The sequence below is a fragment of the Vipera berus genome (genome assembly GCF_964194415.1).
Source record: "Vipera berus genome assembly, chromosome: 1".
Lineage (NCBI taxonomy): Eukaryota > Metazoa > Chordata > Lepidosauria > Squamata > Viperidae > Vipera > Vipera berus.
This window is the reverse complement of record NC_138202.1, coordinates 29,904,724-29,928,114: the sequence shown is the minus strand read 5'-3', so window position 1 is coordinate 29,928,114 and position 23,391 is coordinate 29,904,724. Positions and strand designations below refer to the sequence as shown.

General features: G+C 41.3%; 1 protein-coding gene across 13 annotated transcripts in view; it reads right to left on the bottom strand.

Moving 5' to 3' along the window:
• The window catches only part of SYNE2 (spectrin repeat containing nuclear envelope protein 2), a 252,931-nt gene extending 230,305 nt beyond the window's left edge, over window positions 1-22,626 (bottom strand). For all 13 annotated transcript variants that reach the window (XM_081313270.1, XM_081313260.1, XM_081313271.1 and 10 more), the window contains exons 1-2: window positions 22,427-22,626; window positions 5,683-5,822 (exon numbers count right to left, since the gene is read on the bottom strand). In XM_081313270.1, the coding sequence (XP_081169396.1) occupies window positions 5,683-5,761 (79 nt within the window). In that variant the 5' untranslated portion in view covers window positions 5,762-5,822; window positions 22,427-22,626. The remainder of the gene's footprint in view (window positions 1-5,682; window positions 5,823-22,426) is intronic.
• Between the last annotated feature and the right edge of the window lie 765 nt (window positions 22,627-23,391).

The window sequence follows — 23,391 nt, the reverse complement described above, 5'->3', positions numbered from 1 at the left end:
GGAATTTAGGTTCAGTCTAGCTTTCCCAGAACTGTCCACTATAACTAAAATGAACTATGAGATTTGCAGAGGTTATATATAATAAAATTCTGAATTAACATGGTTCTTTGAAGACACCACTCTATCATCTATTCCAGGGATCCTTTAATACGTCAATGCTGGGAATTGAATGAGGGGCCTTTTGCATAAATTAAAACTTTTCCTGACAAGAAGAAAACTACTGATGTTATTATGGCATCTTTAGTTTAACCCAAGGCTGGGAAAAGCTGCTATGACCCAACTTCTAACCTATTATCTATTACATGAAAATTTACAAAATATCTTTCAGAAACTGAATGGAAATATTATATTTCCAAGGACATGGTGATGCAATTAAGTCACAAGATAAACTGTGACAAATAGTCTAATTTTTAGAAAACACAGCCCTTTCCCTATAAGTAAAGGACAAAGCTGCAACTTTTTTCTAGGTTATGTTTCAATGTTTTCATTAGCTCTTCTCTGATATAAGGTATGAGTGTGGCCTGTTCAATTAAACAAGTACTTGCTTTAACAACTGATCTATCCAAATGTCCATTGAATCAGGTCCTGAGCATGAGAATTAAGTAGGTTAAGAAAGGGAATTGTGCTTCGGCAGATGGTGTGCAAATTGGATCAGCATGGAAAGTAAATTCTGCACAGACTTGTTCAATGGGAGTTCACACCCACCTCTTCCCTCTCTCCCAGATGCACACCTCATTCCCTTTCCTGGTCTTTCAAGCTTAGTATCCACGGGAACTGGGGGCCAGAACAGGTGTGATGGAGGGAAGATCAGTAATTACAATCTTTGTCACCAAATCTCTGAAGAGTTCTTCTTTCTGTCCATAAGGTCGAATAGATGCTAAGCAAAATTAATTTGCTTTCAGGTAAATTCATGTAAGCAGCACTGCTGATAAACAGCATCATCCAGGTTCAACAATAGACAGTGAACTTCTAATCAACATTGCATCATAAAACAATGTCTACCTTTAATCTGTCTGCTGCCTATTACTAACTTTGGCTGGTGTACACGGGTAACCATACACTGAGATTACAGTAGAGTAATATTTTTTGTTTTGGAGCTGCAATTGATGCAGAATACAATTACTTATTTGCTGAATAGGGGATCAGTTACAGAGATGTTACTGCTGTGTTCAAGCAACTGCATTAGTGGCCAATTAATTCCCAACCCAGGTCCAAATTTCTTCTTTGGGCTTATAAAGTATAAAACATTCTCGGAGTAGGCTATCTTCCAGATTGTTTTTGTCCATTACAGAACCAGATGATCTATAAGCTTATGAGAAGAGGTCTTATTGTGTGTGCTGTGGTTGGCAATGTTCTCGTATGGTTACTGATAGGGGACCTCTCTATGATGTTACCTGCTGTCTGGAATGCTCTTTCCCCTAAAATTCATGAGAACTTACTATATAGTCGTCCTTGACTTATGACCACAACTGAGCCAAAAAAATCTGTTGCTAAGTGAGACATTTGTTAAGTGAATTTTGCCCCATTTTACGACCTTGCTTGCCACAGTTAAGTGAATCACTGCAGTTGCTAAGTTAGTGACACAGTTGAGTGAATCTAACTTTCCCATTGACTTTGCTTGTCAGAAGTTTGCAAAAGTTCGCAAAATGACCCTGGGACACTGTAACCATCATAAATATGAACCATTGGCTAAGTGTCTGAATTTTGATCACATGACAATGGAAATGCTGCAACGGTCATAAGTGTGAAATACTGTCATAAGTCATTTTTTTCAGTGCCATTGTGACTTTGGATGGTCACTAAATGAACTGTTGTAAGTCGAGGACTACCTCTAATGCCTTTCAGATAGTTATTGAAGATTTACCTTTCCACTCAGGCCTTCCTTGTTAGTATGTTATGGATGAATGTTCCTTCTTTTCTATTCATTTTTTAAACACAGTACTGCAATATTGTTGCCTTAACAATTTTTTATATTTGAAGGTCACTTAGACTTACATACAATTCCATAGTGCTCTACAGCACTCTTTGAGCAGTTTACAAATGTCAGCATTTTGTCCTAATTTTACTGACTTCAGGAGAATGGAAGGCTGAGTCAAACTTGAGCCGGTCAGGATTAAACTCCTGGCAGTGGGCACAATCAGCCTGCAGAATTGCATTGTAAGCACTGCACCACATTAGTAGTATTTATAATATGTATATATAATGTGAGAATGTGCATATGATGTTTGACTTTGACATACAGAAGTTTTTATAGCTGGTCATAAAAAGATTTTCAAGGGAAACATAAAGCCTATGCATTTCTATTCATGAAAACACAAATGTGTTTGGGTGAATTAAGAAGATACCTGGGGCATCCAAGGAGGAAGCAAGCGCTTTATTAGTCCCATTGCACAAATGGATATCCATACTCATAATGTTAGGTGTAGCCTGGCTTTCTCTCCCCATTGATGCCTCTTGGATTTTCATATATCAGTAAGCTGTTGGCATCCATATTTTAGCTCTCTGTCTCTAGAAAGGACATACAGACTAAGGAGAAGCAGATTAAATCACACCATCTGTCTCTCAGGTGATATTTCCCTCAATTCAGTGTGGTTGCACAGTAATTCAATCAAATGGAAACTGCCATGAGTCATCACAGAATTTGTTGACTGTTTCTTCATCCTTGGCATTTATGATTGCTTTTTTAAGGAGAAGGGTGTGGTAGTAGACACACCTAAACTGAATTCCCTTTCTAAAGAAAAATATTAAACTGTGGTGCTACTGCACGATAGCAAATGACTTCAATAGCACTTAGACTTATATACAATTCCATAGTGCTCTACAGCACTCTTTGAGCAGTTTACAAATGTCAGCATTTTGTCCTAATTTTACTGACTTCAGGAGAATGGAAGGCTGAGTCAAACTTGAGCCGGTCAGGATTAAACTCCTGGCAGTGGGCACAGTCAGCCTGAAGTATTGCATTGTAAGCACTGCACCACATTAGTAGTATTTATAATATGTATATATAATGTGAGAATGTGCATATGATGTTTGACTTTGACATACAGAAGTTTTTATAGCTGGTCATAAAAAGATTTTCAAGGGAAACATAAAGCCTATGCATTTCTATTCATGAAAACCAGCTAGGAAAATCACTACCAACAGAATTCCTAATTGATACAATTATACAGCTCCTTCACATTTTTGCAATGAAGTGGGATATTCATAACTAGGGCTAAAGTTTTTATTTGAATATAGCAAAAAAAAATGATTTATTAAATCACTTTGAGTAGACTTGTGCTTATCCAATTTCCTAGCCAACCACAATTCCAGGAAAGTGACTAATCAAGATGCCTTTGCTCTGTTTCTTCATTGTTAGCATGTAGATACAGGCTTGTAACTTGCCTAAGAGCCAAGAGCAACTAGAATTCCATGCAGGTGAGCAAGCAAGCTGTCAAATATTTTATAGATTGCCCCATCCTTCTTTGCAATTACTAGCATAAAATTTTAAATTCCTAGCTTCTGAACTAATAATAAACAAGCTCAGAAGAGTAAATTTTTGTAGGCTTATTTATATATACTGGATTCACATTGTTTTATCCATAGTTTATCAATCAAGCCACAATTGGTTATCTTAATATGTCATATAAACCTCATGTCATATAAACTTCGCATCAAGTGGTTTTCATACCACTGCACTGCCTTCACATAATACAGTAAATTGGAAAAAAATGATTTGCCATGTTGAGTGATTTAAGTGATATTTCTGTCAATCTGTTCAAAATATCTTGCTTATCTAGTTATTTTAGCCCAGGGTATCGTGCAAGTCCAGTTTCTGTTGACAATTCAGATATAGAATGAATTCAGTAAACCAATGTTAATCACAGAATACAGCTAACAAATATAATCATTATCTTGCACCGATCACATACGTTTTGGTTATGAAACCAATTAATTGTAGTTATTCACTAGATCATCTTTAAGCAAACCATATTTAGGCACCATGTACGAAGATAGCCATGACCTGCTATAAATTTGTCCATATATTAAATCCATGATTTTGGCAGCAGGAATGAAAGTTGCGATTTGATTAAAGGAGTAGCCAACATGCATCTCATATTCTTAAAGTTAAGAGGGTACTGATTTACAATACAGTAGACCATTCATCTGTATAGCATAGCATTCTCTGCAATGTTTGCAAAAGTTCCCCAGGTTTATGGTCAGGGGTCTTTTTCAGCCCTAGATGACAGGAACTTAACTGGTGACATTCTGTCATCAGTATGTATGCTTTACTTGAACTATAGCTCAGTAGGCTACAATGGCACTGAATGCCTACTGAGCATTCAGAAATAAACAAGCATCCCATTTTCCAATCTGCTTTTTCATATTAAGTGAGCACCCTCACTCTATACATTTAGCAAAGTACAAAACAGGTAAGTATTTGGGCTAAGGATTTCTGAACATCCAAAAATTTTCTTGACAAGTCTTCACAAAAGCAAGAAAATGAAAGCAAAATTATTTCTATCAAGGTTGTGCAAAACCTTTGAAAAGAACACTTTACAAATTTTATTGAAGCAATGCACAGTTTAGGCATGTCCTGTGGAAGGTTCCCACTTGAGACACACACACACTGGTTTGGATATATCAGAGACACCACTTCCAATGGACTGGAATTGGTTCACCAATTTGATTTGAACATCATTCTTCTTCCAAAGACAAATTAGGTTTTTCAACTAATGAAATAGAACAATCAATACATTCTAAACAAGAGGAAACAATTGATACTAATGCTATTAAATGAAGGTTCAGAGCATAAATCCATACATTTACAATTTTCTGAAATTCATTCATAGAAATGAATGAATTTCAATGGAGATTCTATGTCTATGGAGATTCTCAGTCATCCAGGTCATGGTTGTCCCAAAGGTGCTTTTTCAAAAGGCTACTGGACTTTGTTTCTTCGCTTGAAAATGTTTCATTTCTTATCTAAAAAGCTTCTTCAGTTGAACTAAAAAAGCTTCTTGGATCTTCAAGCAAGATATCTTGGTCTTCAAGCAAAAAAAAAGTCCATTGCCTTTTGGAAAAGCACCTTTGCTATAACCCAGGATTTATTAAACTATGCTGAGTTGTAAAATAATGTATTGACTTGTATATAATGTATATAATTTTAAAGGCCTGTAGTTGCCTCATCCCCTAAATGATTTGGGGATATCCCCTCACTAATCCAAACTGTAGTTTTTAATGTGGCAGAAGAATAAAAATACATGACTAGAGAATATTCAATTACATGTAGTAATATATTAACATTTCATTTCAACTCCAGATATATTAATTTTAATATTTGACCTCAGTTTACCCACTATTTTTGGAATAAAATTCTTGGCATATCTTCAGAGACAAGTAGCTCTTAGCGAAGGATAAAATAATGTCTATGTTGTGATCTCAAAACAAACAAACAGCAATGTAGCTTAGCATGGCACCAGTATTCAGATGACAACATATTTCTTTGCTGGAAGAATCCAGCTGATTATGAACAGAAGCAAGGCACCACATTAGATTAATATTATTCATTTTACTTTATTTCAAGTCTATCCTGTGATCTGAAATAATCTAATGAGGCTATGACCATAAACATCTGTTGCATAAAAAATTATATATGTGTATGTGTGTGTGTTTGTGTGTATGCATTTAAACAAAGCCTACCTTGCAATGAATAATGACGATCATCAATCTCGGTAGATGATTGTTCTTCAGATACCAATGATGTTTTAAGAGGCTCCATGCTTTTATGGCCAAGCAATTACTATAAGCTCATTTCAGTGGCCAAACTGGAAGACAGAAACCTAAAAGAGAAACCAACATTAACAGCAGTCAGCATGACTTCTCTTGTAAAACTGATGCTTTCTGAAAGAGCCTTTGGACTTAGAAAGGCAACTCACTTGCTTCTGTCTGCTAAGAACAATGTTTACTTAAATTATCTGGATCTGGAACTACTCCTTTCTGAATCATAAATCTATCAGTTAGCTTTCTAGGCTGTACTCCTATTGGCTCACCTCCATTTTTGCAAAGGTCGCAGCCAAAACCCAGAGATATATTTCTTGAAAAATCCAAAAAACATGAAGCATAGATTGGAAAGAGTGAAAAAGTCAGACTGACAGGTTTCCCGGGGTCCAAGCTACTTTGAGAGAAGTTTCTTTTATTTCACCCTTTTGCAAGATGGGATCCTTTTCTTGCTCAGCAATTATTACAGCAGGTTGGATACAAAAGTAGCTGAACCAACAAAAGATTAAAAGGTAGCTATGAAAGTAAAGTTGCCTGACACAAGAACAGCCTTTCTTGTCCTATCTGTATCTTAGCTACCACAGTGTACCCATGCACATTCCTTTTGCAACAGAGTTCATGTTTCAGCCCTGAACTTGGTAACTTGCCTAACATTTGAATGCTAACACTTTTTAATAAAAAAAACATTTTGAGCTGCTAAAGACATTGCAAACTCATCTAAATGAAAGAAAACTTCATGGACTTGCAATAGATCTCTGCTATCAGTTAGTGAAAGCTCTAAAAAAGAAACAAACTAAATGTAAAAATCTAAACCAAAAAAAGAAACGAACAAAAAAGCGGGGAGAAAGTATAGGAGCCAAACAAATCTGCCCTTCACTCACCACAAAAAAATGGCAATAAATTTACATTATTTCCTACTGAGGTATAGTAGATGTCCAGTCCATAGAATTTTGTCGCTCTATACTGTTTTGGATCGAAATTCCTCAGTCCTGAGAAAAAACACCTCTTCACTGCTATTTGTTTAAAACTTTAAAAACAAATCTCTCTAACACCTTACCTCATGATCTAATGGAAAAACAGAAAGGCAAGATGAATACATGGAGGGTAGATCTGTCAGCAGTAATTTGGTGCAACAGAAGTGAAGTCTCTGGGATTCAGTTCACTCATAATAATAAGCCAGAATGGGGTTTGTTTGGTTTATGGCTTAAAGTGTTATGCAAAGCCAGCCAATTATGGTTTATTTTTGTGCTATGAAAAGACAAAACTTAATTCAATGTGCAAACTTAACCTAAATCTAGTCTACGCTTTGTTCCAAAACTAAACATTGGGAGGAAACTGATAAATCTGGTGAAACAATTGTTCATAAATATTTTTTTCGCAGAACATGGAAGTTTGTTTGTTGGGCTGGATTAAATTGGATTGGATTGGATTCAACAGGAGGCCAGTTCTCCATCCTCTAAATTACATTGTTTTACCTTATGTTTGTTTTAATGTTATTGAAACGCAGTAATTTCCACAGTTAGGCATGTTCCATTCGATTCTCCAGAGAGTATTTATTTATGATCTCGCCAAGAATTCTGAATCATTTTATATCCTTATATGGCCAGAGCTTTTTAATATAAGCAAATGAATACTTCCAGCAATACACTAGTAATTTATAACAGAGGTCAGATGAGAGAAAACTCCCTTGGAAAATATATAAGATAGTACAGGCTTCATGTAACTAGCTTTCACTTTCCTTTTTAAGTACTGAACAGAAAGTTTGATTTTTTAACATGCTGGAGGAATCAGGGACATAAAATTCCTGCAAGGACTTCTTAGGCCCAAACAAGTTTTCTTATTCCATTATCACTCCTAAAACTGATCTGTATGCAGCAGGGGCAGTTTTCTTGGTTTTTCTAGACTGTACCGCTGTTCTCCACAGCACCTGAAGGTAGGACAAGAAGCAATGGATGCAAACTAATCAAGGAGAAAAAATTCCTGACAGTTGGAACAATTAATCAGTGGAACAACCTGCCTCCAGAAGTTGTGAATGCTCCAACATTGGAAGTTTTTAAGAAGAGACTGGACAGCCATTTGTCTGAAATGGCATCAGGAGAGTTTTGCCATTGCCGGCAATGGGGTGGGCGCGGCTTCCAGATGACGCATCCAGCCCGCTGGCAGTTTGACACCCCTGGACTAGAAGACCTCCAAGGTCCCTTCCAATTCTGCTATTCTGTTATTATGTCCCTGGAGAAGGGAGAACTGAACATCTGAATGCTAAACCACTCACATACCAAAAGAGATTATTACAAAATCCTGCTTCTTAACACAATAATTGTCTACACTTTTAATGAAATTGAGTTATTTTAATGAAAATACATTTAAACTCTTCATTGCATATTAGCTACATGATAGTAGAGTTCAGGGGAAACAGTACCATGTGATTCTGATAGTTGTATGTTGAAATTTAATGGATACTAAAACAAAATGACACGGTAAAGCCTAACTCTCCCCCTTAACTGAGATTATCCCAGAGAAGGAAAAATAAGTTTAGAAATCAAACATCAAAAGAGCAAGATGTTGGTTCCCAAAAAGTGAGAGAGCCACATATTATATTATGTTTGGCTTGGAAGCCTGCCACCATTATATAAATAGAACCACAGCTCAAATCTCATAGAGGAAAAAGAAAAGGCCCAACTTAGTTTGTCCTGAAAATAACACTTGGAAAGATTTCCAAAGCAGAAAGTGAAAAACAGCAGTAGCCATATTGTGTTTATGGTTTGTTTGTTTGTTTCTCTGTCCTTCCATTCCAAGCTGTTTTAAGTGATACATGAGAAAAAAAGACAATACTTCAAAAACAATATTGGTACAAAAGGTACCAATTAACATTCCCCCCAACCCCCAACCAAGGCTGCTGAGTCTTGGGGGTGGGGGGAATAGAAGCTTTACATATCTTAAAAATCCTTCACAGTGTAATGTCTGGAATATGCATAGACATGGTAAGCCAGACATGTCAAACACAAGGCCCGGGGGCCAGATCCGGCCCGCAAAGTGGTTTCATGCAGCCCGTGAAGCCATCCTGGAAACAGTGAGGGAACGGCCCCCACTGCCTTGGCCCTGGCCCAGAGACCCTCCTTCTGCCAGAGACCCTCAGATCTGTCCCACTCCTGCCCAGGCCCCCATAGGCACCCTTGATGCGAACGATGTAGAGCTGGCCACGCCCACCCAGTAGGCCATATGCACTCTAGCCACGCCCACCCAGTAGGCCACGCCCACCCAGGCCACACCCACCCGGCCCCCTGAGGGCAACCGCAATGCTGATGCGGCCCTCAATGAAATTGAGTTTGACACCCCTGTAAGTAAACAGATTGGATTCTCTAACTAAAGTCATCATGGACATGAAAGTCATCATGGACATGAAGGCTGTAGCTCAGTGGCATTCCACCTTGTTTGAGTCCCTAAATGCTAGCAGGCATTTTCAGATCTCAGCTGGAAGCCTTGAAAGGGTTATCAAACCACTCATACTAATTTAGAGGAATCAGGGGAAGTTTGAATCCATTAATGTGTTTTCTTCTTTCTTCCAGTTAAGTGAAAAATTAAGTACAGTTAATCCTTGACTTACAACCACAATTGAGCCCAAAACTTCTGCTGCTAAGTGAGACATTTGTTACATGACTTTTGACCATTTTACAATCTTTCTTGGCAACGTTGTTAAGTGAATCACTGCAGTTGTTAACTTAGTAGCACGGTGGTTAAGTGCATCTGGCTTCCCCCTTTGACTTTGCTGGTCAGAAGGTCACAAGAGGTGATCACATGACCTGAGGACTCTGCCACCGGTATAAATATGAGTCAGTTGACAGGCATCTGAATTTTGATCATTGATGTTGCAATGGTCGTAAGTGTGAAAAACAGTCATAAGCCTCTTTTTCAGTGCCGTTGAACTTTGAACAGTCACTAAATTGTTGTAAGCCAAGGACTACCTGCATTAATATTACAAGAAAAATAGAACAACACAGTTTTGAAAATAATATATTGGCAAAACCTTCAAATCAGCCAACCCTTGAGGCAGGGCTTCTCTGACTGGATTAAACAAGTGTGTTTTCCAACTATGTAATACATCCTGTGGAGGTTTATTGCACATCTATATACTATTTTAAAAAATTTTGTTTGTATGTAACCTTTAACTGGATGAAACAGTCCATCGCAGGGTAACAATTTTTGAACCAAAATACTCAAATGGGTAAACTTACAGAATGTGTCCAAAATTTGGAACCATGACTCCTATGGAATGAAATTTGGTATATTTTATAAAAAAATTATATGAGGCTCAAGCCCAGATACAACACAATCCAATCGAGTTCATTTGCAAAATCCAGTCGAGTTCATTTGCTTACACCTATTGGACATAATCTTATCAAACTAAAGCAATAACTTACCATTACATATATCCTGAGAGATTCTAGGCTGTGGCTACACTGAATCTCTTTATCCCTCTCTCATCCAGTTCAGGACTACACAGTGTTTTAGTCTGAGGCTCTCTCTGGGAATGCTCTGTGTTGCCAAAACTCGCTCCCACCGTTTCCTTTTATCATATTTTATGACATAAGATAAAATGCCATAAAACATTTCCTGTGGTCAACTCCTGATTCTTGGCTGTGCTACATATGCAGTTCAAAATGGGCTGTTTTCAAGGAAGATAGATCTCTGAATATCTTCCTGAATTTTTAAGAACTTTTCCAGTGAAGGCAATACATTAGAAGCCCTGCCACTGTTAAAGGCATTGAGGAATTTGGTAAAGAAATATCTCTGAAATGATGGACCCAATGTGTCACAGATTGTCTAGTAGTTCTCTACAAAAGTCCTTACAATTCCCATATCCTTAAAGGTAAAGGTTCCCCCGCACATGCGTGCTAGTCATTTCCGACTCTAGGGGCTGGTGCTCATCTCCGTTTCAAAGCCGAGGAGCCAGCGCTTGTCCAAGGACATCTCCATGGTCATGTGGCTGGCATGACTGGATGCCAAAGGCGCACGGAACGCTGTTACCTTCCCACCGTAGTGGTCCCTATTTTTCTACTTGCATTTTTACGTGCTTTCGAACTGCTAGGTTGGCAGAAGCTGGGACGAGCAACAGGCGCTCACTCTGTTATTCGGCACCTGGGATTCGACCCGCCAAACTGTCGACCTTCTCATCGACAGGCTCAGCGTCCTAACCCACTGAGCCACCGCGTCCCTCCCATATCCTTATAAACATACAAATATAGAAAGCAAAATTGTAATATTGGAAGCTTTGTTGCAATACAACTTAGGACTTTTTAATATTTTACTTAGTTGCATGGTTTTAACTTATCAATGATAAATTTAAGACTAAAGGTATCTACTATTTCAAATGCTACTTCTAAAGCATGAATTATATTTTCTTTATGGACCTGTTTATTACAGCAAGCATCAATTTAGGAGATTGCTACTGTACCCCTTGTGAAATGGCAGAAAGCTACCTTTCAAATTCAGATTGACAGATATTTGACCATAAGAGAGAGAATAAGCAAGGAAATACTATAAACTGCTGCCCAAGAAATCAGATATCATTTGAGTCATTTAAAAATGTTATCAAAATGTCATCAACAAGCTTTCTCCAGAGCTGTCCTTAAAAATGTGTTTGGAAATTGAAACAGGCGCAAATTGTGAAGGCTGACAATCCGGTATAAGCTACAGGGTTCACATGATGCCAGTCCAAAAAAATCTGCACTGTCTGCCAATTGCCTAGTGGTCACAATTTTAGATGTTTAATATCTGAATATCACCTACTATGAACTTGCTCAGTTACACAGAACAACAGGAGGCTTTGGGAAAGACGTCCTACTGCCAAAAGTTCAGCTATCAAATGTATTGGAAAGACTCTGTGGTTCCTATGTGGTTCTCAGGTAACTGAATGATCTCCCCAAGAAGTTGTCTCCTTTTCTCCTAGAATTGAGGAAGTCAGCTAAGACCACACTTTTTTGTTTAAAGATTTTAAAGGTTTTTATCTTGCCTTTTTTCATTTACAACTCAACTCTTATATTCCCCCACAGCATCAACCCTATGAGGTGGGTTGAAATGAGTGTGTGTGACTGGCCCAAAGTCATCCAGCCAGCTTCCATGCCTAAGGCAGGACTAGAACTCACAGTCTCCTGGTTTTTCGGTCTGTACCTTAATCACTGCACCATTAAAAGTCAGGCTTTTAATTATTTTGAATACTGAGTTTAAATTTGGTTTGATTTTAATTGCATGAGTTTTATTATTTCTGCCCTATATTTTTATTGCTGTAAGATACTTTGACTATTGGAATAAACAAAAAAATATAGAAAATAAAAAAATAAATCAAAATACCGTATATACTTGAGTATAAGCCGAATTTTTCAGCCCACTTTTTGGGCTGAAAAATTCCACTTCGGCTTATACTCCAGTCAACAAAAAAAACTTACCGAGGACTTGTGCGCGGCCGAGGCTTTGGTGCTTCCGGGATCGCGCGCACCTCTCCCAAGCCACCACCGTCCGGAGACCTGACGAAGTTTGGGGAGGTGCGCGCACAAACCTCCCCAAACGTCGGCAGGTCTCCGGACCTCCGCGCCCTGCCTGCCTGCTTCTTTCCGCAGTGGAAAGAAGCAGCCTGCCTGCTTCTTTCCGCTGCGGAACGAAGCAGCCTGCCTGCTTCTTTCCGCTGCGGAAAGAAGCAGCCTGCAAGCAGCCTGCCTGCTTCTTTCCGCTGCGGAAAGAAGCAGCCTGCCTGCTTCTTTCCGCTGCGGAACGAAGCAGCCTGCCTGCTTCTTTCCGCAGCGGAAAGAAGCAGCCTGCCTGCTTCTTTCCGCTGCGGAATGAAGCAGCCTGCCTGCTTCTTTCCGCACCGAAAGCCTTCTTTCCGCACCGAAAGCCTTCTTTCCGCACCGAAAGCACCGAAGCCTCGGCCGCGCGCAAGTCCTCGGTAAGCTCCGGGCGGTCACTTGCTTCGCGTCTCCTGAGGGAAGGGGGGGCGACTGGAGCGGGCGTGTTTCCTCGCCTGCTGGGCGCCGCGATTTGCCCGGGGAACGCGCGGGCCCCGAATGGCAGCGTGGAGCGAGGAAGCGGACAGCCAGGGCTTCCCCGAGAGCCGCGGCCACACAGGGTATTCCTGTGTATTCAGGCTTGCAAAATGGCGGATCGAGCCTCTGCTGGCGGCAGAGGCTTGCAGAGCGCGGATCCAGCCTCCGCCGGCGGCGGAGGCTTGCAGAGCGCAGATCCAGCCTCCGCCAGCGGCGGAGGCTTGCAGAACGGCGGATCGGCTTATACTCGAGTCAACAACTTTTCCCAGTTTTTGGGGGTGAAATTGGGGGTCTCGGCTTATACTCGAGTCGGCTTATACTCAAGTATATACGGTAATTATATTCAGTATGCTACAAAAGTATCCTTTCAAAAAATGCTGGTTTGGATTAAAATTAACTGTAGCCTATAAGATCTATAAAGACCTACACCGTGTAAAGCTGTTAACAGACTGAATATTGTAAAACTCTGTGGCAGGGCTGTTCTCTGCCTTTTGTAAAGGTTAACCCCAAAAGAGAATAGGCCATATTGGTATGTGGTGGTGGCAGCTTTACTTATTTATTTGGGTTCCAATAAACTGCTATAAAAAGCTTCTTCACACCAAGTTATTAATCTACATGATTAAGTCAACGCAAAACAACGGTTTCCCGTTCACTCTGCCTCCTATTAAAATTCTGTGCAGAGCTTTGCTTAAATGCTTGTGCATTGGCCATGCCTGATGCTCTAGGATGTATGATTACTTGAGTAATGAGTTTAAGCTACCTTGGGGCCAAATCTAATAGAGATATTGCTGTGACACCTTGGGCCAGAATTAGCAGAGATAATCCTAATGATTTTTTTTTAAATGTAGGGTATCTTGGGATCAACCCTCCTGGAAATGTTCCTTGGGCTAGAATTGGTAGAGAAGTTCCTGTGATACTTCAAATCAATTTTGATAAAGCCCGGAACTGATTGATCAGCTCAAGACGTCAAACATAGGAAATCCAGAGGAGTGTTTTGGAACATAGTGTTAATTGATAGATAGACACACACACACACCTCCAAAACAAGATCCACCATAGTTGTGTGAACAGAGAAGAAAGAAAATGCAGATATGTCAATGGGCCCCAGGATAGGCATAACACAGGTGGCTCCTACTTAACTCATAATTATTTTGTGCTCCTAAATCATGGGTGTCAAACTGCCGGCCCATGGGGCCGGATGCATCATAGCAAAACCGTGCCCACCCCATTGCCGGCAATGGGAAAAAAGTCACGTTACATCACATGTCACCTGACATTGCGAGTTTGACACCCCTGTCCTAAATCAACTGAAGCAGGCTACCCTTGCCTGCTTGGGGAGCCTTAGGTAGTTTTGGAGAGCAAGCTCCCGTGACGCTAATGCATAAAGAGGAACAAGATAAGTAAGGAATTAAGAATTTTTTCCTAGAAGAGGTACCGACACACAGGAGACATATGGTAGAATAATAGAGTGCATCCAACTCACTTTGCAACTGGAGGTTTGTTTTTTAACCAATAAGGCTATAAAATACAGTTGAGCTTCCAAATGAATTCAGAAAGTATAAAAATGAAAAGCAATTAAATATATTAATTTTTAATACTGATTTTAAAAAGAGGGAGAAGAAAGCACATTCAAGGAAAATATGAAAAATAGGATTCATTCAGGAGAAGAGAGAGGGAAAACAGAGAGGTCTTGTTATTAAAACAACAGTAAAACAAAGCCAATCAAATGTGTTGGGGATGCACCATATAACATAGATGATCTACTTTTTCCTTTGCATAACTCCTCTGTGTACCAACATTTCTGCAGTAGAAATGCTGAAACAAAAGTTCTTAGAACTTCTTTTGCTCAAAAAGACAGCAAGCAAATGAGATATTGACAATTAAAACACTACTAACTTGGTAAGAAACAAGGAAAAGCAGCCTTTTTAAAAAAGAAATGCACACATTACCTTTTATTGAGAGTGTTTCACACGCATTGTTCACTTTGGCTGTTTCATTAGTGGAATTCTATCTTGAGAAAATCACAAGGAATGTGTAACATGCATTTGCAACTATTTTTTGTTTCCCTTCTGATTGCTGAAATGGGCCACTGAATTTCAAACTGTAACTCTTCACAAGGACTTCTTCTCTTACACCCAGTAAGTCGCCATGGATCTTGTGGAAAAAGAAAGGAAGATATGGGAGTCTTAAATAAACCATTGTCATAGACCAGGGGTCGGCAACCTGAAAAAGCAAAAGAGCCACTGGGAACCGGTTCCATCACACATAAAAAAGTGGGAGCCGCGCGCATGCATCCACGCACACGCACGCGCATAAAACAAAATGTTTTGCGCATGCACAAAACGTTGTTTTTTGCGCATGCGCATGCGCATGCGCATGCGTGGATACACACGCACGGTTCCACTTTTTTTTATGTGGACGCACCTGCATGCCAGCGGCGACGGGTCTCCGTGGTGACGGGCGCTGGGTTGCGGCGCCGCCTTCAGCCCGGGTGTAGCCGGAGCCACCCCCGGGACCTCCAAACTGCCGCCCAAACACCCGTTTGGAGACCTGCTGGTGCCGGTTAAACCAGCAGGTCTCCAAACCGCACCTCCGCTCAAACACCAGCAGGTCTCGACACGGCTGCGCGCGCACCTCCGCCCGAACAGCGGTTTGGAGACCTGCTGGTGCCAGTTTAGAAAGCTGCCGTGGGCCGCAGCAGCTTTCTAAACCGGCACTAGCAGGTCTCCAAACCGCACCTCCGCCCGAACACCAGCAGGTCTCCAAACGGGCGTTCAGGCGGAGGTGCGAGAGAGGTGCGCGCGCAGCTCTCCAAACCTTTGGAGTGGTGCGCGCGCACCTCCTCCCGTTCAGAGTGGTGCGTGCGCACCTCCGCCCGTTCGGAGAGGTGCGCGCGCACCGGGCGACTGGGAGTTGCAGGAGACTGCTCAAAGAGCCGCATGCGGCTCCGGAGCCGCGGGTTGCCGACCTGTGTTATAGACTGATAATTTTCTGCTGAAAGCGGAAAATCTCAGGGGGATCAATGGACCAATGAGAATTTAGATGCCCCATTCATATAGACTACATTTTAGCAAAATATGGCTTTTACAACTGATTTAAATTTTTCTGGTGATGGATATCAACGATGATTTCAAAAGAAAATAACATCATATATCATCATTTGCCATTCCCAAGTTCAAATACTGAAAGAGAATTAATGATAAACCTGACAAGATTTATCAGACTAGAAAGGTCTTTTTTTTTCTTAAATTATGAGTTATGTATGCTCCTTACTTTGTAGAAAAAATATATATTTGTGAAGTGATACCAAGGAATATTGGGTCAGCCATAAAAATAAAATCTGAGAATCTCCATTCTAGGAGAAGGGCTGTACTTCAGTTATAGCATATATTCTATATGTAGAAGGTCCATTTCCTAATCCTTGGCACCTTCAGAGAGATTGGAATGGACTCTAATTTGGAATCTGAAAAGGGCAGGTATATCTGGTACCATTTAATTTGGTTAAACTGCAGTTCGTATCATCCCAATCAATACAACTATCAGCCATGCTGACTGAAAGTGATGAAAAACATTTGGAGTGTACCAACAATACTTCAGATCTGATTCTACAAAGATGCCTCCCTTTCAAAGGATCTTGCAGCAATGCAATGAGAAGCCATGCAATCACAGAAAAAAATATGTGACTGCTTTAAAAGAATTTTAGGAAGGTGTTTGGACTCTTGATCCTCTGAAGCAGCTTTTCTAAATTATCACACAGCCCTTACAGATAACAGTGGCTAGCTGAAACAATGGACTGTCTCAGATACTGTCAACCAGACCCACATGTGAAGAGTTCAAATTAGCTACTTCATTGCTCAAAGCCTATTTCACAGCAAGCTTCCCAGAAGCTTCAGTTGGTTCAAAATGCAGCAGCCCACATGGCTTTGTGCAGCCCTAGATGTACATGTGTCATCGCTTCTGCAGAATCTGCATTGGCTGCCAATTTGCTTCTGGGTTTAATTCAAGATGCTGGTTGTCACCTTTAAAGCCCTTGGGTCCGGGTTATTTGAAGGACCGTCTTTGCCCAGTCACTTCTACCTGACCCTCCAGAGCAGACATGTCAAACACAAGGCCCGAGGGCCGGATCCGGCCCGCGAAGTGGTTTCATGCGGCCCGCGAAGCCATCCTGGAAACAGTGAGGGAACGGCCCCCACTGCCTTGGCCCTGGCCCAGAGACCCTCCTCCTGCCAGAGACCCTCAGATCTGTCCCACTCCTGCCCAGGCCCCCATAGGCACCCTTGATGCGAACCATGTAGAGCTGGCCACGCCCACCCAGTAGGCCATACGCACTCTAGCCACGCCCACCCAGTAGGCCACGCCCACCCAGTAGGCCACGCCCACCCAGGCCACGCCCACCCGGCCCCCTGAGGGCAACCGTAATGCTGATGCGGCCCTCAATGAAATTGAGTTTGACACCCCTGCTCCAGAGCACGGAGGTGGGTAATACTATGGTCCCCTCTTCTAAGGAGGTTTCATCTAGGGACACCAAGAAAAAGGGCCTTCTCTGTAGTAGCTCCCTCTTTGTGGAGCACCATCACTGAAGAGATAAGATTGGCCCCAAATCTTATTTTGAAAGGCTTTGAAGATCTGGTTCTGCCAATGGACCTGGGGATGGGATGGAGATCTGGTTTCGCTTGGGACCCTAGAATGGGATGGAGCCATCAAATGGCTTATTTGATTGACTGATTGCTGTCATCAGGGGAGTGGGGATTATTGTTTATTGTTTTTATGTTGGGTTTTTGTTTTTGTAAGCAACCTGGAATTATTAAGTGAATTCAGCAGCCATATAAATTTTCTTATTTTATTTCTCTATTTTTTTAAATAAAATCCTGAAAGGGCACCAAGTTATTTACTTCTGATGCAATTCATGTTGCTGCTTACAGCAAGATAATTTGGTTACTACAATGAACAGAAATTAACTAAACTGGCAGGTGAATTTTAATGGAGCATAGGACAAAATACTTAAATGCACATGAAGGTCCAATTTGTCCTCTGTGACAAATCTTGATATTTTGGATATTGTACAACAATACCAATTGAAGCATATACATTAATTTTATGCTGACAGGCCAAAAGAGAATTAATCTTTTGTTTTAAAAATTAATATCCCATAAATTCATTTTCTACAATGTCACATCTAATGAAAACCTTTTTGAAGTGCTAGATAAATTTCTTGCCCTCTGCAGAATTTCATTCTTTTGCTTTTCTTTTTCTCTGGCATTACTGCCATCATTGCTAAGTATGCATCCTGATGACGAGTGGCATGCACAACTCATCTCATAACTCCACATCAATATTTTCAATAAGCTAAATGGCAGAAATCAATGGCTGAAGCTCTTCATGATGGTGAAATAATCTTGTTATTCAATGCAAAATTATGTTTAATGTATTCCGTGCCTATTGCACCAAGGTTTGTGGTCAAGTGGTATAGCTTTAACCACAGTTTAGAATCATGGTTTATTGTACAGTTGCTTGGAATAATCACAGCTTCACATGCTATCCAAACTGAGTGGAGAGGTAAGATACAGAAGTGGGAATGAGTGCAATCTGATCCTACAAACGCAGCCCGCTTGCATTTCCTATAGAAGATACAAAGTTCTTCAAGATAAATATGGGATGGGTAAAAATTAGCTGTCCTCCACCCTAAGCAGATCAGCCCATATCATGTCACCATATTCTGGCTAATTACGCTTTTAATAACAATGCCAGTTACTCAGTTACCCAAGGATGGCTGGTATATCAGATGAAAAGGAAATCAAAATAGGCTATAGAAATTTAAGTGCTGGGCTATCTTGATCATTCTTAGCTTCAGCCACAAAAAAGCATGTTGAACAAATGCACTGAGGTTTACAAAGTTTGATTATAGAGTACAGTTATATTTAGGTTAAAAGCTTAATGATGTACAGTTGACAGTCTTTTCATCTTCTACCTTTAATTGCACATCAATATGAAGGATTTCCTATCACATAATTGCTATGCCCAAAACACTTCCTCTGCTAAATTTCTGCATGTCAGGTTGCTCTGAAAGACACAGAAGCAGGGAATGTAAAAATCCAGACTTTGGCATTTAAGTGTTACTCTCATAATTCAAATTAGAAGAGAGAATTTAGGATTTGCCTCAAAAAAAAGCTAAATCATCATCTTTACACAGGCTCTATTCTCCCCCAACTCTCCAGGTATACCTGTTTAGTTCAACACAACTCTAGGTAAATAGTCCAGTTCCAACATTCACCATTCAGGCAGGACATTTACACCTAAAATGTGAGGGTAAAAGGAGGTAATGCCAATTCAAGTAACTTCCTGACAGTTAGAACAATTAACCAGTGGAACAACCTGCCTCCAGAAGCGGTGAATGCTCCAACACTGGAAGTTTTTAAGAAGAGACTGGCCAACCATTTGTCTGAAATGGTATAGGGTTTCCTGCCTGAGCAGGGGGTTGGACTAGATGACCTCCAAGGTCCCTTCCAACTACTACTACTACTACTAGTCCTTCGGGAGAAGGGCGGTATAGAAATTAAATTATTATTATTACTACTACTACTACTAATTATTATTATTATTATTATTACTATTATTAATAATAATATTAATATTATTATTAATTTTGTCAATCTTATGAATACAAAATCTGAGTAGGTCAGGCAAGGTGGTGGAGGATGAACATTAGCAAGTTTTGTCCCCTTCAACTTTGAAAGGTAAAGCAACAGCTAGTGGGGAAAAAAACATTTTAAGGTCATTAGCTCATCTTTTTCCAAGTGTTCTCTGTTTTTTGAATAGTTGCCCTATAGTTGCAATATGCTGCATTTGAAAATCTGTTCAGAATCCAATCCATAAACACTGTACAGCTTTCCAGATTATGGTTCCGAAATCAGAAATGAGCTGTAGGTTTGGGTAAGTCCTGCCCACTTCTACCGGTATGGTTTCATGTTACATATGTACTAAAGACAAATTGTGGAGAAAATCAGTAGTATTGTCTCTACAATTCACAACCTACAATTACAAGTTCTGGTTTGAGGGAAACCCAAGTTAGCTCTAATTGTCATCAGTCCAATGTAGACTTAATGTAAGCAACAGATACAGGTGAATATGAAAAAAGGAGGAATATTCTAGTTCCTCAAAGTAATGAGGAGGTGATACAAGAAATTCACAAGGACTTTCAACCCTACAATTGCTATACTTCACAACCTCCTTCTCTGAATAGTAGCTTTCAGTTCCCTTCCAACTCACATGGCCTTATAGAATAATTAGTTGTTTCATCGCTTGACATTTTAGCAACATCACAAGCAGATGAGAATGCTTCACAGTATTAAGGCCAATTGATTTCAAGAGATTTACTCCAAGTATGACTAAATACAAGATTCCATCTACTTTCTTCAGTATTTCTTACCACAGCTCTGTTTATGAGAGAGGGAGGAATAAGGTTGAAGGAGAGAAGCATTTATAGCACTCAGGGTGTAGGTAAGTTTCAACTAGAAACAAACATGAATTACTTACTACCTATGGTTTCACATGCTCCATCATTAACAATTGTTAACAAAAGTACTTACAAAGTACTCTCAAGATTTCTACTGAACCAGTTCTGGTATCTGATTTTGATGCTTGGAAAAAGTAAAGGCAATTTTAAGAAAGACTGACAGAAGACAAGACGGTTTGACATTAATACCAGCAACATAATAGGAATTAAGTCAAAGAAGCAGTTACTGACAGACAGTTCTGGCAAAATGATGTCAATGGGATCATGAAGAATTGGAAGCAATGAACAACAAAATTAACTTTTGATTTGTTCTGGGTTATTATCGTCATATAATTTTATTTCTGTAAAATATCTTGAAAGGGCATTTGTTGTAATTTATAATCTGATTTGTAGTCACAGCTTCAGAGAAATAGTATTCTTGGTTGACAAGTACTCCTTCCAGTCCTTGCACTAAAGTATGTTTGCACTACCATGTTTTTCATTGGCTATATTTCATTCATCTTAATCCAGTTTGCATTATTTCCTCACAAAAATTAAATCTAATGTGACACCGTCTTAAACTATTAAAGATCACCCATCCCATTCACTCATAAGTTACATTTCTTGAAATATTTGATGAAAAGATTGCCTCTTTTCCCCAAGACCATATTTTTGGTCCCCAAATATTTTACATGCTATACCATCTTTACTGATTTCTAATCTGCATAAATCTAAACTATGTCATATTTCTTAAATTCCACCTTGTAGCAAGTAGTGAACTAATCTGTATCTGCCTTTAAGTCAAACTTTCATCGTCTGCTACTTTGTACAGTATTTTTGCTATGAATAAGGCATATTACATGTAGCTGATTTTATCTGAATTTTGTAAACAGCCAAGAAACAGTAGCCTGCCTTGTATTATACAATATCTATTAATAAACATTAATGAAATTAGCTTGTGTTTTCATTTCTCTACTTTGATCATTCCAAAACAAAACAAATTAAAAATACTTTTTCGTCTCCTCCACCACTACTGCCCCCACCTTGTAAAGCAGTAGAAACCTGGGCCCTCATACAGTCCCCGAATTCATAGCTGATTGTCCCTAACAACTATATTTTTATGGGGGTTTTCCCAGTTTCAAAAATGACACAGAATTCTTTGTTGTTTCTACCGGTAGCTACCACAGTCCAAAACTACACTGGTTTCTTTTAACCCAGAAGAACAGTAAAGAGCAAGCGTGCTCAGCAGAGTTGCCCGGCGTTGCGTTATCGGAGCAGAGGAGCGGGTTAAATAAAAGGTTGGGGGGGGGGAAAGAGAGAGAGAAAGTGGAGTTAACACCTTCCGAGAGAACAAAGGCGGCTTCAGACAACAAAGGCCGCCAGGTAAAGCAACCAGCCAATAAAATGCAGGCGCGAGGAAATCGCCCGGCAAAGTGACGGTCAGGAAGGGAGGGAGGGAGGGAGAGAGGAATGGAGAGAAAGGGAAGGGCTCAGCCTAAAAAAGGCGGGTCGCTCCTTGGACCCGATCCATGGCATCCCAAGTCCCAGCCAGGCGGAGGAAGGGAAAGGCACGCCGCGGGAGGAATCGATTTCTTCCTCCCCTTGTCACTGGAGCAAATGGCTCCTTTCTTTTTCAACCTAATCTTTCCCGCCCAGGCATGTTTGGCTCAGCTCTCGGGAGTGTTTACAGCAGAGGCTCTTTTGCTACCCGGGGCGCGCGCGCCTGCGTGCGCACACACACACGCACACACACGCACACACACCCCATAATGGGAAAAGACTGGATGCTTTCTAGCCACCTTCTCATTCAGGGATGCTTCAGCAAACTAACTACTAATAACCCGACCAGCAACCATCGTAAAACCAGCAGCATCAAAAACAACATTCCCCCTTTATTGCTCCTTCGCTCCAGCGGTTCTTCCTCCGCGCTCCAGAAACTTGGGCGCGCGAGACCTCCCCGTTTCCCTAACTGCAAGGCAATCGACGCGGGAAGAGCATTCCGCAGCTGCAACGGCGCTTCCTCGCCTCAGAAGCCCCCCGAGGTTGCCCCTGGCGAAGCTACGGATGGGCATCCCCGCGCGGGGGGGGGCGGCTCTCTTTGACTCTCCCCGGAGAAAACGCAAAGAGAAAGACTCACTTTTCAGCGCGCGCTGCGATCCGAGATCCGCAGGGGGAGCCGCTCCAGATGAGCTGGGGCGGGAGCGGGGGGGGGGGAGGTGGATGATGGGTTGGGAAGGGGAGGGAGCAAGGAAAAGACGGAGAGAGGAAAGGGCTCTGGGCGGCCCCGGTTGGATCCGTCTCCTTCCTCGCAGGACGGGACTTTGCTCTTCGACGCTCTCGCCGTTCCCTCGGGAGCGCAAACTCCGCCCCAAAGCAGCCTTTGCACCAGGGGTCTTCAAACTTGGCCCTTTTATGACTTGTGGACTTCAACTCCCAGAATTCCTCAGCCAGCTTTGCTGGCTGAGGAATTCTGGGAGTTGAAGTCCACAAGTCATAAAAGGGCCAAGTTTGAAGGCCCCCTGCTTTGCACGCTCGGACCTCTCAAGCTCCGGCGCTACCGCGACCTCTTCGGATGTCGGAAGCGGAGATTGTGGCTCCTCTCCTTGGCCGACGGCCCGCCAGGCCGCCCCCCGGGAGAGGAGGAATAAGGAGGAGGATCTTCTCCCTCTCAGCCTAGCTAGCGCCAGTTCCTTTTCCACCGCCCCCTTTGGCCAAGCAAACAAACAAACAGCACGTGGCTGGGAACGGGAAGGCTGGCCAGGGGAGAAGCGAAGGGCACCTGCTGTCTCCGGAGGAGAAGAGGGGGCCCGGGGACTGCTCGGTTCCCAGGCAAAGGAGAACTGAGTTATGTGGGGGCTACTTAAGTTTACGGCAGACCGGGAAGGAAAATGGCGCGAGCGCTGAACTTTCCTCAAAAGTCAGAGGCGGTGCGGGAGAGGACTAGCCGGGCTGGAGTTTAAACCGGGTCGTTCTGCTTCTCATCAAGTGGTAAAAAAAAACAACCCAGGAGTAAAATTTTTGCAAACGAGGAGTTGTGATAATTACGGATGTAGAAATTGACTTGGGCTCAACCTGCATCCTCTATTCACTTCGGAGAATTCA